The sequence below is a fragment of the Lagopus leucura genome, unplaced genomic scaffold (assembly GCF_019238085.1).
Source record: "Lagopus leucura isolate 7727_CA_CO unplaced genomic scaffold, USGS_WTPT01 Super-Scaffold_100001, whole genome shotgun sequence".
Lineage (NCBI taxonomy): Eukaryota > Metazoa > Chordata > Aves > Galliformes > Phasianidae > Lagopus > Lagopus leucura.
Window position 1 is genome coordinate 42,791,110 of NW_024962262.1, and position 19,113 is coordinate 42,810,222.

Sequence of the window (19,113 nt, forward strand, 5' to 3'; positions counted from 1 at the left end):
TGCAAGATATGGTTTAGTGCTTGTGGTAGCAGTGGTAATGGGAGGACAGTTGGACTAGATGATCTTGTAGGTCGTTTCCTACCTTGTGATTCTATGATTCTATGACATGCTGGGGCCACTTTGCTTAGCAGAGCCAAGAACGCTGTTGGTGTTCATGGTGGGAAACCCACACTGCTGACTCATGTTCAGCTTCATCTCTCCAGCTCCTCTCCTGCAGAGCAGCATTCCAGCTGGGCAGCCCCAGCTGTTCTGCCAGCAGAACAACCACCCCTCGTACTCTCACCCCGCTCCCACCTGTACCAGCGCACCCGCGCTCGCAGAACCAAGCACGCCTAAATCCCGCAACCAAAACAACCCCCGCAAAGCCGCGAGAAAACCCCCCACACTCTCGCGACACCTCCCCCTCCCTTTCTGTGTCTCACACATCACGTGAGGACGCGCGGGCGGGGCGAGTGACGTCAGAGGCCATATGACCGGCCGGGGCTGTCGCCTGCCTCCCTAGCGCGGTGCTGCGCCACCGCCCCCCGCTCCTTGCTGCCCTTCTGCCACCGCTTCGCGCCTCCTGCCCCGCTATGGCGCGGGCGCTGCTCGCGGCCGTTCTGCTCGGTAAGGGGGAGCGGGTGGGCAAGCGGGAGGGCGGCCGTCAGCGGTAACGCCGGGCCCGGTAGGAGGGTAAGGGTGCACGGCGCTGAGAGGCCGCTCGCTCCTCCGTAAGGCTGCTCCCCTTATGGCTGCCGTGAGGGTAGCCTGGGGGGCCAGCAGCAACGGCAACAAACGGCAGCGCGCTTCCCAAATAGCATGGCGCCCGGGAGCGCTGTGTCGCGGACTTGGGGATTGCGACAGCCTGGGCGGCGGGCAGCTGCGTGACTGTTGGCCGCGGCAGTTAGGCTGGGTGACACCCGACGGGTGTTGCTGAGGGGCACGGCTGCCAGCCCTGCTGCCTGCAGCCTGAGGGGCACCGAGCTGCTGCTTCGGTGAGGGCTCGTCGTACGGCTCCATTAGAGGTTCGCGACTTGTTTGCGTTCCAGTCAGACTGCAGTTCTAAAGGGATGCCGCCGCCGCCACTGCTGTGTTCTGGGGTTGTGATAACCCTCCTCTGATCAAATAGCAACTGCAAACATAGCTCGGTCCATTTAACTTCTTAGCATGTAATCTGTGTGCTCCTTCTGCTGTTGAAGCAACGGACAAGTTTACTTTACTGCTAACAGTTTATTAACAGCCACGGCTTTATTCTAATGGATACACCGGCATCACTTCTCCCTAGGATCTTAGAACCACAGAAGCACAGAACGTCTTCAGTTGGAGGGGGCCTTAAAGCTGATCCAGTTCCAACCCTCTGCTGTGGGCAAGATCTTAAGGGAGAGCTTTGTGGTGTAAGCAGCACAGATAACATCCATTTTCCTGTGCAGGACAGAGGCTGGGGCAGCAGTGAGGAGCAGCACGGCCTTAGTGGAGCTCGTCAGGTGTTTGCACCCCTTAGTCATCAGAGGGAACGCTGATGAGGTTAAAGCAAGATCACAGGCAGCTGAGGGATTAGCATGGGTGGGTCCAGTGGGAAAGCATTCAGCAGGGCTTTGACTGGGGATAAGAGATTGATATCTGCTCGATTTTTTTTTTTTTTTCCTTTCTCCCTGCAAGTTAGTTGCTCTTTCAGTTTCCTTTCACAGTGAGCAGCAGGCACTCAGCTGAATAGTGTCGGTGTTAAGCAATTCTTGATGATTTTCCTGACTGATAGTGAGATGGTGATATGGAGAGATCTGTGCGCTGCTGAGCACAACATGTCAGCTGTGCTGTGTGTCAAGCCCAGCAGAGCTGCTTCTGCTATGCCAGAGCACCAGTAGTTCTTGTGCCAAAAAATGGGCATGGCAGAGAAAACATTTCCAAAAAAAAAAAAAAATCTAAGTTTAGTCAGATGTTGATTGATTCAGTGTCAGTGAGTAAATAATGTCTGAGACCCAGGGGGAAACAATGAGATAAAGGTACCATGATGCTGGCACAGGATTAGAGGTGCACAGTCCTCGTGCTCTAATTGCACAACCTTAGTCTGAAGGGGAATTTCAAACTTTGTACCAGTGTGTTTTTGCTGTTTGTACTTGCATCGACTGTGCTGATTACAAGAGCTCTGGTAACCAAAGGAGGCCAAAACGCTCCTTTGGAATGGCAGCTTACAGGGAGAGAAACTTAGCTAGCAAATTATAGTTGCTAAATAATGTGGTGTTATACTGTTTTCCTGAGTCTTGGGTTTGCTAGTTTTATGTGACTGTGTATTGAGTGGTTTTCATGAAACACAACTGCTTACATGTTGTGCAACTTCTGAAATGTGGCTTTATCAAACGCTGCCCTTAACTATTGTGCTTGCTTGATGGCTTCTTTGAGTGTATTGGCACAGTGTTAAGGGACCTGAATGTGCCTGTGGGTGCCAGGTCTGTCACCACGTGATGGCTTGCTCAGTCCTGACTCGTGCAGCTCTTCTGGCTCACAAGTCCAGGGCTCTGCCAGGTCTTGTCACACAGTTTGTCTGAGGCATGCTCCTTTCAGCTTAGCCTGGCTTGAAGATTTTACTTTTTGTATAACCTGCTTCCAGATTATTCTGTAGTGAGTAGGATGGTTTCTAATCATGTTTGCTATGTGTCTGACTTCAAGATGCATTGCTGATGCTGCTGCACTTAGATTCAGCAGGACATCGTCTTTGCCCTCTTTGACACCTGGCAGCGCTGCTGCTTGCAAGTGCTGCTTTCCAAGGGTGAGAGCAGGGGCAGTGGCCCTGCCAGAAGTGGATGGAGTTTCAGACGTGGCTCAGCATTGCATAGGGGCATGTGGCTTAGCTGCTGTTTCTCTAGTGTGGGCTTGGGCATGTGATCCTTATTTAATTATTGGGGCTGTCAGCTTTGTTGAGGAACATGTTAGCTGAGTGGTGTGACATAGCAGTGCTAGGCAGTGCAAGTGCTAAAGGAACTCACGTGAGTGCTGGGATGTCTCGCCATGGTAGGTCAGCCCTCCCGCAGGACTTGAAGCATCAGCTACTGTAGAGCTATCTCAAGACTTCCTTCCTCTAGACTGTAAACCATAAGAAGCTTCATGTGACTAAGCTGGATGCAACTATCTGGCCAATGGCAAGTGTACAGATGCAAAGTATCCTTTCTATTATAATGCTCCTATGCTGTCATGTTTATGAAGGCAGAGGTCATTCATCCACCTGCTTGTTTGAATTGAGAAACAAGATGTCAACTGTCTTAATGTAAATCAGCAATGCTAAAAAGATAGTTTAGATTGACTGATGAATTCACCCCTGTAAGTTGGCAGGGATGTGTCTTTGGGACTGGATATGGAACTCAGCAGGTGCTGCACTGCACAAGTGCAGTTTATCCCATTCTCTCCTACAGTACTCACCCACATCCTGGAGTTGAACTCTGGTCTCTGGTCCCTCTTTTCCCATTATCTACTCTGAAGCATGTCAGAACAGCAGCTGAAGTGTGCCCAGCCTTATCTCTTCCTGTTATTGAAACCCTGCACCCAGTCTGAGTCCATTGGTGGCAGGTAAATGCTAAGTCAGAGGTTTGTTGTTTATTTTTTTTTGAAGACCAGCTTGTCTTGGGAGGAGCAATTCAAGCATCGAATCTGCTTTGCTTTCATTCATTCCCTGGAAACAGGAGAGTGGGTAAATACTGCGATCTTTAAAGATAAATGTATTTTTAAAGTTGTTTTTTTTTCCTGTACTCTCCTGAAGTTGTACAGGTCCAGGATCAAAGCAAGTGATATTGCTTGCTCTTCCAGTTGTTCAAGGTGTCCTCCTGGGATTGGTGGCTACATTAGAAGGTGTGATTAGAGGAAAGAATTAACTCCTCGGGAATTCTTCCATTCTCATGTCTGGCATAGACATTACAAGTTCTGAAGAAGGAAGGTCACTGTTCTGCTCCCAAAATGGCACCAAGTTGACAGGATCCTTCCAAACCAGCAAAGGGAGTGAATTACTGGGTACTTCTGTTTGCTTCTCCAATGAGAAATAAACCTTCTCTGGATAAGAAGCAGCATTCTTAGCTCTTCATGTTGGTGCCCCATGAATAGCAGGTACCTGTGTCACTTCGTGCTGGGGATGTGTCTGACTGAATTGGGATGGATTGCTGCCCTTTCCTCACACCCCGTAGCACAGAAATATTGAAGAAGGTTATATTTACGCAGGAGAACATGGTAGCAAGCCCCAAATTGTATAAAAGTAGTTTTGTTTTGCTGTCTTTATCAGTGGTCATTGTTTCTAGTGCGACTTGGAGACAGTGAATCATTAACTATTGTAACCGAAGTCCTCTTTGCAGGCAGCCAGTGTAAACAATTGCCATTAATAATAGGTGCTTGCTTTCTTTTCTAGAGCACAACAGGTATTCATCTTTCTCCTTTAATAGGTTTCCATTATGCAGGAGAGTAGCTGAAGTGTTGCTGTGCTTGACTAACAGGATTTGAATCATAAAAAGGTTGAGACTGAAATCATCGTGGTGTGGGCAGGAATGGGTCAAGAATCCCAGCTTTCTCTGAACTGTGTTCAGAAGGCTCAGATTCAGATTGTTCAGCTGTGCCAGATTGTTTTGCAACTGTTGTAGTTTTCAGTTTAAAGCAAACCGTGGTAGATCACTGAGACAAATTGTTACATAAGAAAGGAGGTTTCAATTTTCCTTGACTTTATTCCATTTTGGCGTGTTAATATACACTGCTTGTTTTTTTTTTTTCCTCATGTAGGAGTGTTAGATAAGGATGGATGTTGGATTTAAAGCAACGTATCAGGCTGTTTCATAAACATTTCTAGCTTCAATCTTTCTTGCATGACAGGATAACCAGAAATGAGCTCTAAAGGGAGATAATATCTTGTGATGTTTCAACTGAAAATACGCTGCTGGAATAAATGTAAGCAGCCCTTTTGTAGGAGCCTACTGGGACACAAAGGAAGCATCTGGACTACGTGAGGTTTCTTTGATGCGAGTGCGTTTCTGGTGATTCTTCTGCCAGATACTCATACCATTTCCAGCTGAATGAATAATGAACTTCACAAAAGTGGCTTTTTTTTTCCCTATTGAGATTCTGTGAGCTGTTGAGCTGTGGGACTCTGAAGTGCTGCTGCTGCTCTGGCACAGGTAGGAGTCAAGTAGGATGCTGTGGTTGATTGAGAAGAACGTTCAAAGTCCAAAGAGAAGAAGCTGGAGGTTGTGTCAGGTTTTGCACGACATATCAAACGGCAGTGTTGTGAGAAGTACAAGCAATATTCCCAACTTGTAGATATGTTGTAATAAAATTGTGTGTTACTTTATGTAACTGAATAAGAAATAATCCCAGGACAGATTGATTCAGCATCAGTTTGCTTTTTTGTATTCTTGACATTTTGACTGTAGGCTCTTACTATATGTGGGCTGGCGATGATTCATGCCTTAATCACTGGTCTGCACTGAAGCAGCCTTCTCAAACTCAACAGCTGCTTTCCTCCCAAACCCCATGAGCTGCTCTGAGCTGGCTGGCTGGAGCAGAGAGTAGGCAGGAACTTCTTTCCTTCAGTGCCTTCATCTGTTCCTCTGCGCTTTTGCTAATTTCTTTGCCCTCCTGTCCCATATTCCCTCAGTCTGTTCTGTGTTCCTCTGTACTTCTGCCCCAGGAGCAAGGGTGTGTGTCGTGCTGCCAGCAAAGTGCTTGCACTGGTCACCATCCTCATGAATGCCCATGTGCTTGCAGGGAAACGGCTTGCTTCACCCCTTCATCGAGGTCAGCTTGCTGTCTCGTGCCTGACGCATGGCTTTTGTTGCTCTGACACTGCAAATCCAGCAGCTGTTGAACAGTTCTAAGGAGGCAGTGAGGCTTTATGGTTTTTGTTTCAATCTAACCACACTGGGTTTCATATCATGGTGTGAACTTAGCCTTGCAAAAATCTAGTAGCTATGCAGGTGGAATGTTGTAATGTTTGCTCAGACCACTTATTGTCTATTACTTGTTGAGAATGATTTGTCAGCTGTTCATTCCCACAATCTGTGCTCCACTCAGTGCTTTTTCTGGTACCTTTGCATTGTTTTTTGTTCTCTGAATCATCTGGAACAGGTAGGGCTCATATTTTCCTTTTGGTCAGCAGTGTTTCCTTAATGCTGTTTCAGTTCTTTCTTTCCACTGCATTTCTCTTTAAAACTTATTTTGTTTGTTTGTTTGTTTGTTTCTTTTCTGCTGCATGTTGCTTGTTTTTAGGTCTAAAATCACCAAACTCTTAGTAGCTATCAAACAAGCAATCAGCATGCATACTGGAGATGTTCATTCTGTCACATCTTCCATCGGTAGTGTTAGTTCAAGCACAGTTCAAGCCGTCACAGACGGCTATTTTCTGCCTCTGCTGTTTTCTATGCAGTGCTAGAAAACTTCAAGAAAGTGTAAGCAGCTCTATTCTTGAGAAAACAAGTGCTTGAGTACCGTGTAAACAGTTCCAAGTGTAAATTCAACTTGAAGGAAACTTTGCAAAGCGAAACTGCTGTGTGGAGGAGCATCAATTATTTCTAGTACTGTACTGAATTGTTTTGGTCACCTTTTTTTGTGGGAGATGCATTCCTGTCCTTGGTGATGAAGGGAACTGTTGCTGAGGAAGAACAACAAGGGAAAATGCTTACTGAGTGCCAGAGAAATTGTTTCCAGTGTGTCCTTACAACTGAAGTGCTTTCTATGTGTGCTGACGACCTTAGTGGCCTTTCATGATAGTTACAGCGTCAGTGGGTAAAGGAAGAGTAACTGATGTCATCTACCTGGACTTGTGCAGGACAATGTCAACACTTCACACGACATCCTGGTCACCAAATTGGAGAAAAAGGGATGTGGTAGATGGAGCACTGGCTGGATAAGGACTTGGCTGGATGGTCACACTCAGAGTTGCAGTCAATGTCTCGATGCCCAAGTGGAGACAGGTGATGAGTGGTGTTCCTCAGGGATCTGTGCTGGGACTGGTGTTATTAAATATCTTTGTAGGTGACATGGCAGTGAAATTGAGTGAACCCTTAGCAAGTTTGCAGCTGGCACCAATCTCTGGGTGATGCAGTTGATGCTAGAGGGAAGGGATGCTATCCAGAGGGACGTGGACAGATTTGAGAAGTGGGCCCTTGCCAACCTTATGAAGTTCAGCAAGGCCAAGTGCAAGGTCCTGCACCTGGGTTGGGGCAATCCCATGCACAGACACAGGTTGGGTGGAGAATGACTTGAGAGCAGCTCTGAGGAGAAGGATTTAGGGGTGTCAGTTGATGAAGGATTCAACACGAGCCAGCAATGTGCGCTTGCCCCCCAAGGCTAACCACATCCTGGATTGCATCAAGAGAAATGTGACCAGCAGGTCAAGGGAGGTGATTCTGCCCCTCTGCTCTTGTGAGACTCCACCTCGGAAATGGCTTTAAACTGTAAGAGGGTAGATTTAGACCAGATATTAGGAAGGAACTCTTTACAATGAGGGTGGTGAGACACTGGAACAGGTTGCCCAGTGAGGCTGTGGATGCCCCTTCCCTGGAAGCATTCAAGTCCAGGCTGGATGGGGCTTTGAGCAACCTGGTCTAGAGGGAGGTGTCAATGCCATAGCAGAGGGGTGAAATTATAGGTGGTTTAAAGGTCCCTTCCAACCTAAACCATTCTATGATTCTGCCCTGTCCAGATGATAAAAGCCCAGTTTGTCCTGATTGCCATAATGCTATTGTATGCACTGTAGTCCTGTAGCAAAAAGTTTTCAGGTTGTGATTTGCTTTTTTAGAAGCCTCTTGAGAATGGGAAAGCCAGCTAATGGATAATCCCTATGCTGGATCTTTTTGCTATATCAGCAGTTAAATGGATTAGCATGTTTGACTCTTCAGAGCTTATTTGCTTGTGATAAATGGAGTGGTTTGTCTTACAGCTGCTTTTTTTCAGGTTTTCTGCGAGGTGACAAAGCACTAGCAGAAAACAGTGCAGGTGTGGTGAGGTTTGTTTTGGGTGTGTGGGGGCAATCAGGAACATGAAGAAAAGGTGCTGCAGTGAAGAGCTTTGAGCAGGTGCAGTTGAGCACAGAAGCAGGAACGCTGTCCATGGGGCTTTTAGTGCAAATGAAGTTGAGGATAACCAGCACTCTGCTGGTACACGTGCCCCAGGTAAAGGTCATCAGTGGCAGCCTGTGCAAAAGTCCCTCCTGCTGTCAGAGGATGATCCCATGCTCCTCCAACCACACAGTCCTTCCCTGCACAGGCAGTAGTAGCGTGTGAGGCTCCAAGCAGAGGAGAAGCCCTGCTTTAGTCAGCAGCTCTACCTGAGATTAGCTTAAAGGCAGGAAACTGTGACCTCTGTCTGTGTCAAGGTCTTGGCCCCCATCTTTCTCTCAAGTGCAGGGAGTGTGATGGCAGGCAGGAGAGGCTTTCCTGGCAAATGGGGCACTCTCCATCATGCTGCCTTTGGCAGTGCCTCCCAAACATCTGCAGTCAGTCCAAGCCCACTAACTAGTGCATTCAGCATGTGTGCAGCTGAGTGTCTTGGTGCAGAGGGAAGAGAGGATTTTTGAGGGGTGGCTGAGCAGTACAGGGCTGCAGGACCTCGTGTGTTAAGTTGGTTCTGGCTGAAGCTTGCAAAACAGCTGCTGTGCAGGGTGAACATGGAGTTGCTGCCTTGAACAGCATGACTGATGCACTTGTTACAAGCTTTTCTTATGCTTTGAGGATCCAGCATGTCAACAGCTTTGGTCTGGGCAGCTTTGTCTTTTATAAATGGGGTGTTAAATATGTTCTCTTGGTTATTGATGCTGAGGCTGCTATGGAAACTTAGTTGTTACAGTCTCTAAATGCAACTTCTGTTCAGGATGTGTCTTCAAAATGGAGTTGTACATGCTTATCTTTGCTTGGATTGAAAAATCAAATCTTATGTGACCCCCATTTACTTGTCCCTCTTACAGGCTTTTTACAGGCTTCCTCTTCATTTGATGTGAGAGATTCAACAGGCAAAGTCTGCATAATTGCTAACCTGACAGTAGCCTTCTCAGTGGAATACAAAAGCAATGGGCAAAAGCAGGTAATGGGAGGCATCTCCCTTCTTGTCTTGTGTATTTTGTACCATGTGTGGGGTCTTTTTGTGAGTGTGCACTACTGAAACTTTGAACAAATATTTAAGCTTGAAAAACTACTTCTGCAAACGTTCCCCTCTTCCAGTCACGTTGCATCAACTTCTCCTTTATTACTGATGTTTCCTGTAATTGAAGAACAGGCTGCCTGAAATTACCACAGTAAGAGGTGTGGAATTCAGAGTGAAGTTCCACACAAGTCCTATTGGTAGCTGAAATGATTTTCATCGTAACTGTAAATGAAAGCAAATGCTACCAGTTTTTTTAGTTGTGAATGTGATCATCGCGAGTTACTTAGATTGACTAAATCTGAAGTGAAATGGCCACTAGCAAGGAGCTTTCAAACTCTGAAACCTGTGATCTGCTCCCTTAGCTGGTCTCTGTAGGTTCCAGTATGTCTGCAGGCTTGCAGTCTACTAACAAAGTTAAACTGAAAAGTTAAGAATCTTTATTTGCAAACACTCAGCTTTTGAATTTACTGACTCTGGCATCTTTACTACTAGGCAGGAATCGCTGATTATTTATAATCCTATTGAGGTTGTGTGTTTTAAGGCATTCCTGTTGAAATTTTTTCCTAGTTGTCAAGTTAATATGAAATTAAAACATCCACTGCTTTGCCAGTGTTGATACTTTCTGTAAGTGATTTGAGCTATGTAGTCCATTTTCCAGCACTGATGGTCTGAAATCCTGCTGATGGTGCTGTACAAGTTTGCATTCAGAAGAAACGGCTTTCATAACAGGCTTTGGCTGTTTCTTGTTAAGCCATAAACTCAAACTTTCCAGTGAATGCTGTTTGTCTTCAGGTGTCAAGTTGCTTTGCCAATATGTATTAAACTCAGAGAATTATATCCAAACTGCATAGACTGCCATTTGCTTTTGTTCTTTCTCAGTCACACTACAGGAAGCAAAACTTAAAGCTCTCCCACCTTTTGCATGTCCAGAATTTGCAATTTGATTTACCTGGTGTGGGTGCACCTGCAAATTCATTGCCCTGGCTTAAGGGGGGAAGTCTAAGAGGTGATGTGAGGATTTACAGTTTTTTGTCCTCAAATTTCAGAGAGCATGATTCTTAGAAATCTGAGTGCCATTAATATGCTACTTGCTATATATTATATAAGTAAGTAGTAAGTAGACACCTTATAATATATGTATGTGAAAGTCACTTGTATGTTTTGTAGCAGGTGATTTGAAAAGCAGTAAGGAAAAGCTGTAATGTTGTCCCTTCTGTGTGTTCTGTTTTCTTGCCCCACAGTTTGCACATTTCTTTCTTCCCCAAAATGCCACATCACAGTCACACAGCTCGTGTGGTGAAGGTAACACATCTCATCCCATTCTAGCATTGAGTTTTGGAGCAGGACACTTGATAAGTCTGAATTTCTCAAAAACTCTGGATGAGTACCAAGTTGAAGAGCTGACTTTCCACTACAATCTGTCTGATGAAACTTTATTCCCTAATGCATCTGAAGGTAAAATGAAAACTTCCTGTTCTTATTATGCCACCCTTGCAGATGCAATACTGATTTGTTTCCACAAAAACTGTTACATACTAATGCCATGTGATCTTTTCACAGGAAGAGTGATGGAAGTGACACACAAATCTGTTATTCAGGCCCGCATTGGCACAGAATACAGATGCATCAACTCCAAGTACATCCATATGAGGCATGTGAACATTACTTTCAGCAATGTTACTTTGGAAGCCTATCCCACAAATGGCACTTTCAGTACAAACAGTAGGTATCTCATAACAGAAACTTGTACTTGGTGGGCTAATATTTCCAATAGTAGGTGTTACTTTTGAGTCTTGATTCTACCTATTTAGGCAGCTGTTGACTTGAAGCTGATAGCAGAATCTGCTGAAATGAATAAACTTGTTTCAGGTTTCCTCTGGGTGTGTCAATGTTCATGGCTTACAGATCCAAGCACTGTGCTTCTGGGAGTTCTGTGCAGGCACCAGGGAACGTTTCTCCTGCTTGTGATCCCTTCAGGCTGTAAACACCTGCTGCTGTAGGAGGTCAGCTGGGCACGTGGCCCAGATCCTGGTTTGGAGAGCATCTCATCCCTTTGAAGAGTTACTCTTTACCCAAGTAATGTGAACTGGTTACTGTGTGCCCTGGGGAAGATAGGTGGTAGAGGACAGCTGTGAGTTGGTCTATAGGGAGAAGGTATCTAAAACTTCCTGTAGATGGGTTTATACAAGGTATGAAAATGTTATGTCAGCCACAGTCCCCAAAGGCTTTTTGTCCCGATTTGCTTGTATTAAAAAGCATTACAGAATTTCACTTTTGTAATGAATAGAAAACAGGCTACTTCACAGTGTGTTCATGCTCTGTTTTTGTGGCAGCGTTCTTCAGTTTACAAGGCTCTTGTTGCCCATGGCGTTTTAGGGAGCAGTAAGTCTTTTAGGGCAAGTAAGAAGCCTTCATCTTCTCAAGGTAGCTTGGAACTCTTCTTTCCTATGCTGCTAATCCCATTTGTGCACTTGTGAAGTTGAAGGAATCTTAAAACCAGAGTAGTCAGTGCAGGCATACAGTGATGCTTTGAACAAGTGCCTTCTATGGGAGTATTTGTACTTTGTCCCATCTCTGCAAAATACTTGGCCTGATGCATGGTAATACTAGAGTTGACTTTTTTTATGGCTGTCTCACGTTACTGAGTTGGTTTCCAACATGTATCCTTTCCTCAATCAGAATTTTCCCTTCAGTGAGCTAGTCTGCAGCACAACTGTGGACATGTTTGTAATTTAAAAAATACGGTTTCTATTACTCCAGTCTTCAGAACAATCCAATTTTAAGTGTCTTGGTGCAGTTATCCAGGCATACTGGGTAAGCATGTGAGCAGTTTCAAGGAGGCTTCAACAAGAGCCATGATGTTGGGAAAAGCTACTTCTTAACTTCGCGAAACTTCAATAAAACCTCCTTACTGCCTATTTGGCACCACCTTTTTATTGTCTATTCTTACAGTCCTTCAGTTAAACTGCAAAGCAATATTGTATTATCTTGGATGGGTGTTCCTTATGGAACACAAGTTCATCAACATCTGCCTTAGTAGTTACTTCATTTTCTCTTTTTCTTTTTAAGCTTTTTTCTGTCTGGTGGTATCACTGTCTTGATGAAACCATCGATGTTTGGCAATATGATTTCATCATCTGGTGATACTGTTTGGTTTTAGTTCATGCTACTGGTTTTGGAGTGTGGTTTTTTTTTTTTTTTGTTTGTTTTTTTTCCCCACTTCCACATTACTGTAATCCACACTGCCATGCTCAGCTTTTTCTTTTTAATTAATATCTTCCTTTATTTTCTTTTAATTTCTTGAGACTGCACACGGTCCTTCTGTAGTTTTTCCATTTGTACTGCATCATGAGCTATCTCCATTGCTTATTTCTAATCCAGATAGTTAAAGAGTTCTTTATCATTTTTGTCTCGATGCTGAAAACAACTTGTTCTCTCCAGGTCAGTTCCTTCTTTCCACTCTCAGGCTTGTGACTTCCCCATGCCTTTTGGCAGCTCATTATTGATCAACTTGCAACCTTGAATTCTCCTTTAGCTTTCTTTTTTTTTTGTTTTATCAACAGTTCTTTCATTAGTTCTTTCATTCCTGCTAGTGATCTGAGCAGTGATCACTGAAAGGAAGTACAGTCAGTAGTCAGTGCATCTGTAATAGTAGTAGTTATTTCTGGCAACGTATCTCCAAGTTAATGACTGAGGTTGCTGCAGTGATTCTCAGCTCTGAAGAAAGAAAGCTTTAATTTTATCTGTCGGTAGAATTGTCAGCTGCTTTCCTGTAACTGTCAGAAAAAGACAAGAGCGTTTTGCCTGCACAACTGTTTTGCAGAGCTAGTAGGAGCTGTGCTGTAAGTTCAGTAAAAATCACTATATCAGAATTCCACCTAGAACAAACTACCACTTGAAGTCTGTGTCTGCCAAGTTTAGTAAGAGGCTGTATATGTTGAGGCTTTGCAGACAGTAGGAAATTGTCCGCTGAAGTAGCATTTAAACTGGCTGCCTGGTTTATTTGGACATCACCACATTCTGGGGCCTGAACAGTATCTGATGAACTGACAGAAGGTAGGGTCACTCCTCTGTTCATCCTTCTCTCTGCTCTTCTCTCCTTCCAGAAATGGAGTAGAAAGTGGAGTAGGAAATAGAATTGTTCTGTGATGGATTTTGTGTGAGTTCACAAGATGTAATTAGGCTGTGTTTAGAGTCATAATGAAATGCTTAGTTGCTTTTAAGTACAGAGGCTATTCATTACTTATCCATTATCTGCAAGATAGGTATGGACTGTGAGGCTGTTGCAGTTACTGACATCCTTACAAAGTTGCAAGTTGTTCTCCCTAAAACAGGGAAATGACCTTGACTTGGAAGTCAGGGAAGCCTGTGCTACAGTAATGTCATTGCTATGACCTTTGGTTTTGGCTTAGATCCTCAATGCAGGAAGCTTTTTGGCTATCCACAAGCTCAGTTCCTGCTGCCAGGTATTTGTGAATACTCTGGCAAATGAAGCCACTGTTCTACCTCTCTCCTTTTACTGTGGAAGCTTATACTGAAGCTGGGTGAGAAGTCAGGCAGTCATCTTCACTCAGCCATGCACTTCAGGTGGTAGGTAGCTGTAAATACAAGAGTGCAGGGAGGGTGGGTATGAGACCCAAATGGAAAGGATAAAGGAGAGCCCTTGCCATCAGAACCAGTGTCTTGCAATTACATTGGAGATGGAAGTGTCACAGCTTTGCTGAGTGTCGAGTGAGAACTTGACAGGTCCAGTATGGTATTTCTTATGTTACTGTGAGTATTGACACAATGAAAGAAGTAGGGTTCTGTGACTTGGTAGCATACAGAGGGAAATGAGAACAACACAGCCCTGGGAGACTGCTTTTGATGCTAGGCATGAGAATTACTCCTCTGCTTCTGACACACGGCTGCCTAGGATGTCCAACAGGGGGAGTCATTAAAGCCTCGCAGTGAGCAGACAGCAGGAATGCTGGCTCTGTCAACATGGAATCTCTTGTTTGTACTGATTTGATTGTGAAGTAAAATTATAGAAATCAATAAAACAGATGCAGGCACCGTGAACTTCTGTAAATAAAAGCAGAGGTATTATTTTCATATGCTAGGTTTTAAGAGATTCTTAAACTTTGAAACAGAGTTCAAGTAATGTTTTTGTTATTGTTTGTCACCTTTTATTACCTTTTGTTAGGAAAAGCTACTTGAAATTGTCCTCCTTTCCCTTGAGGATGAGAAAGGCAGATAATCCTGTAACTGTTCAGTGGTGACTGTATGTTTTCCTTTCTTTTCAGAGACAGAATGTAGTGAAGATATGGTCTCTACTACCACTGTAGCCCCAACAACTCCAAAGCACACTACTAGCCAGGTTCCAGTAACTAGCCCAGCACCAACTGCAGCACCCTCGAATCCTGCAGTTGGTAAATACAACGTGACTGGTGCAAATGGAACCTGTGTCCTTGCCTCCATGGGGTTACAACTTAACATCACCTATCTGAAAAAAGATGAGAAGGTACATTTTTCTTCAAAACCTTCAGATTCTTTAGAGAAGACTTGCCAAATTATTACAGGGTATTTCTTTTCCGTAAAACATATTTATTTTTGTTTGTTTCTTCATAGGGTTCATCCATGATTGCCCTCTATTTAAATTGCTTAGCTTGGCTTACGCTTGGGTCTGGTTAAGCTCAGTAGTGCTGGAAGAGGTCATTTAAAGATTTTTTTTCTTCAGTAAGAATACTAAACTTGTCTGTCAAATCCAGTTTAGTGTACATGGCCATTCCACAGGAACAGTAAAAATGATAAAAAATATGACTAGGTGGATCCTGTATCAAAGATTCCATCTAAACAAGGCATCTGAACTGTGAAATACAAGAATTTAGCCTGAGGTGCCTAAGTGAAAGTGAAGCAATGTTAGAAGGGAACATAATTGCCATTGTAAAACAAGACAGAGTTGACAAAATTTTAGGGGACCCAGAACCACCTGAAAATTACTTCTTTAACTTGCAGCTGATACCAGCAGAATATTTGACTCAACTGTAATGAAGTAATCTAGCGGATGGCAGCCCTGCCCACAGGCTCCGGTGTTGGAACTGGATGGACTTTGGGGTCCCTTCCAGCACAAGCCGTTCTATGATTCTGAGTTACTTAATTTCAAGAACTAATTTAATTTCAGTGGTGAAAATGCTGCATGGATTGCATAAGTTGCAGCCTTGGGGTTAGGCTCCTTGATTCCAGTGGTGTTACAAGGGCTTGCCAGCCTTGTATACAAACCTGTTTCCCATTAGCCAGTAAGGCAAAGTTATGAGCCACAATCCCAGGGGTTGCTGAAGGCCTTGATAAGAAACAAGAACCAAGGCTCAGCAAACCTACATGTTTACTGCAAATTTAAGTTGGATCCCAGCTGATGTGTGGCTGTACAGTAGATAGCTATGTTGGCAACTGTGTTTAAGCCACGTGGTGGCACGTTCCCTGAGCTGCTTCCCATTGCATGGCATTCTCACACAGCTGGACTGGCTGATAGCTGATCTATCAATCAGTGAGGAGGTGGTAAAATTGATTTTCCAAAGTCACAAGAGGTTTAGCTGATGTCTCAGAGCTGCTGCTGAGTTGTTTGGTTGTTCAGCAAGTGCATCTAATGTGTAGTTGTCTGCAGATGCAGGACAATATAAAATCATTTACTGTGAGCAAAACTAAAGCATTGTGTGCAGAAGTGACTTGCAGGGTGACAACTTCTAATGGCAGCATTTTGTAGCTTGTTGCTCCCACTGTAGTGGTGGTAACTGATGTTTCTCTGTGCTGCTAGGAGCAAAGAAGTTTAGCGTGGAGAAAGCAGCAGTTGGGGCTGGGGGGAGCTTCAGCAAGAATGCAGATATGCCTGCTGTTCTTTCTCTGTGCCAGCCCGGTAGCTCTAGCACAAATTATCTCAGGTGTAACTTAGATGCATATCTGCCCTTTTGCCCTTAAAGCATGTAGGTCAGGATAGCATTGTATACATGTGAGTGCAGGCAAACTAGAAGTTTCCTAATGATGTAGTGGTGTGCTAGTTTCTTAAAGAATGGATATCATGATCAGTCCTCTTTTCCCATAGATGGGGTTGGATCTGCTGAATTTTGTACCACATAATACAAGTGCTTCTGGAACATGTGACAATACATCTGCCTTCTTGAATCTGGCTTTTGAGAAAACAAAGATCACCTTCCACTTTGTATTGGTAAGGATCTCTAGACAAAGCACGTAAGATCTCTGCAGTATTTCTGATGTGGGCATATTAACCTGGGCAATTAGTATAGCAAAAAGCTCCAATTATGGGAGGGGGAATGAGTAACAACTTTGGTTTTAATACTATGATAGAGGGGATTTAATTCTTAGTAACTCTTATAAGGAAAGAATGTACAGACATTCTGCTTGGATCATGAATTTCTTTCCTTTGGATTGATGAGCCTGTAAAGGCTTTTTTACCCAAGCTGGGAACCGTTGTGGTGTAGCAGAGGAATAGCCTCACACAACAAAGGTTGGGTTGAACAGCATTATTTTCAATGAAAACTACTGGTGTCTTTTTCTTTGTTTAAAAGAATGCAAGTAGTGAGAAATTCTTCCTGCAAGGTGTGAATGTCAGCACAACTCTGCCTTCTGAAGCAAAAGGTAGGGACTTTTTAAGTGTATTTTCAGTGACCACTTCCTTAAATATTAAGGGCTGCCTGCATCAAGGAACACATTAGGAATGCTGGGGAGGAATGTCTTTTGAATTTAAAGCTCAGTGAGCTCCCAGCTTCTGCTTTTCAGGATTCTTTAATAAGACTTTCTCTTACACAGCTCCAGTGTTTGAAGCATCAAATGACAGCATGAGTGAACTGAGAGCTACGGTGGGGAATTCCTACAAATGCAGTGCAGAGGAGAATCTCCAGGTCACAGACAAAGCCCTTGTCAATGTATTTAATGTTCAGGTCCAGGCTTTCAAGGTTGATGGAGACAAGTTTGGGACAGGTAAGAGGTTTGTATTTTGATATGCGGGTGGAGGGAACTGCAATCTATGAGAAACCCAAGTCTGTAGTCAAGGAAGAAGGTGCTATGCTTAGTCTGTGTGCTTGCTGTATTGCAGGTGCTGTGGGGGTTGATAAGGTGTTTGAATTGAGGCTAGTGTGACAAGTCTGTAAAAAGCAGCTTTGGAATAACTGGGACTCGTTATAATGAGTTAAGGAGGAGCATTAATGGACCTTCCTAACAGTGCTCAGACAGTTGTGTGAGAGGGGAAAAGGTCTGGGAAGTTCCTTGGTGCTCTGCTTAGTGCTGTTCTTTGTGGCTGTGGTTAAAAGAAGCAACTGGAGGTAGGTGTCTGCCTGGACTGGTGCCTAACGTAACTCTTTCTCTCTCTTCAGTGGAAGAATGTCAGCTGGATGAAAACAACATGCTGATCCCTATAATAGTTGGTGCAGCCCTTGCTGGTCTGGTTCTAATTGTCCTGATTGCTTACTTGATTGGCAGAAAGAGGAGCCATGCTGGGTACCAGACAATTTAATGACTTGCACTAAATTCCAGTGTAGGTGAAAAGCAATTGCAAGAAGCTGGAAAAACAAACAAACAAACCACCCCTATCTCTCCCCGAGCTAAGATCGATATCGTAAGGGAACACCTTATCTTGCAAATTGCTTCTAAAAGTCTGCTTTATTAAATGTGAAATCATCTTGCAGCATTTAACTATGCACAAAAATAACTTCTGAAAATTCTGGTGTTTAATTTTGCTAACTAGTTGAAATATTTACCCACTTAGAAACAAGCTAAAAGTTTTTGGGTTTTTTTTTTTTTTTTTAAAGGATGATTTTTTTTTTTTAATTGGAAGGTAAAGTCAGCATAAAGGTGCTGGAAAGAGATGCAACTAATCTACATTGACTCAATTTCAGAGCTCTTAACAAAGGGAAAACATTCACGATCGGCACTGCTGCCATCCAGTGATGATAACAATACTGATGGTGCATTGACAGGAATTCAGTAACAACTGACAAAATCGAAATTGATCTAAACCCCACCTCATCTCTAGGGTGTGTATTTTGTATTACTAAGCTTTAAACACGATGCCTGGCATATGCAGGGTGTGAACAACGCAATACTCAACCCTTACAGGAACTCTGTGCGATTGGACAGCTCCCCTGTTTGATATTTCCGATGCTCTGCCAGCTCCTTAGGAGCTGGTCCTTTTTTAAAATGGGTGTTATTTTTATTTACATTTTTTTGTAAAGTGATTTCAGTCTCTTCTGTTGGAAGGTCCAGAGAGATCCTGTTACTGCACATGTGTACAATATAGGTCTCAATCTGCTGATTCTCTTGCTTTAAACTTGGCTGGGGGGTTGTACACTTTAAGGATCAGTTCTTATGTATGCATTGCCTGTAACAATGCTAATAAAGACACTTTTTTTCTGTATATCCTTGCGTTGCTCGTCAGTTTCTAAAACACAGTTGGCCACTTGATGTGTGCATGGTCTTGGTTTGGCTCTACTTCTGGAGCTCTGAGTCATCCTTAGTGTGGGATTGTTAAACCAGAGCTTTGTCCCTCCTTCTCTGTCACCAACCTGTATACAGCGGTTTGAAATGGCACTTCCTGCTGTTGTGGAGGTTGTCCTTGGCAACGGGGAAGGCTGCTGCATGTCAGTAAGCTGGGGCCCAGAGAGGATGATGCTTACGTGAAATTGTAGCTTGCTGAGAGACATCAGCACAAAGGCCTGCCCTGCTCAGCACTGCTTTCTGAAAATGGTGCTAGGATACTCAGTACGAGTGCTCCCTGTGAAGCCAGCTTCTTACCAGCTGCTGGGATGTGTGCCTCCTCAGGTTTTGGTGTGTTGAACTGTATTCAGAATGACACCTTTCCCTTTAAAGCAGGAAGGTGAGGGAAGGGATGTGGCCACGAGAGGGCTCTGTGAGGACAGAGCCATTCAGCAGGGGCAGGGCTGCTGCTCTGCTTCTTCCTGCTAGGAGATAGAAGGATGCTTGGACTTGCGTTCAAGTATGGCTTTGGAGCTGGCTGCTGCTTTGTCCTGTTAAGAAGGAAGT

The 19,113-nt window shown here is 44.1% G+C and overlaps 1 protein-coding gene across 1 annotated transcript; it reads left to right on the plus strand.

The window, feature by feature from the left end:
• Positions 1–496: 496 nt before the first annotated feature.
• LAMP1 (lysosomal associated membrane protein 1) lies at positions 497–18,487 on the plus strand. The gene is made up of 9 exons (XM_042867317.1): positions 497–606; positions 8,906–9,021; positions 10,323–10,536; positions 10,642–10,803; positions 14,367–14,584; positions 16,160–16,282; positions 16,644–16,713; positions 16,885–17,055; positions 17,448–18,487. Exons 1-9 carry the CDS (start codon positions 573–575, stop codon positions 17,585–17,587), a joined length of 1,248 nt encoding a protein of 415 aa, XP_042723251.1. The 5' UTR covers positions 497–572; the 3' UTR covers positions 17,588–18,487.
• Positions 18,488–19,113: the final 626 nt, after the last annotated feature.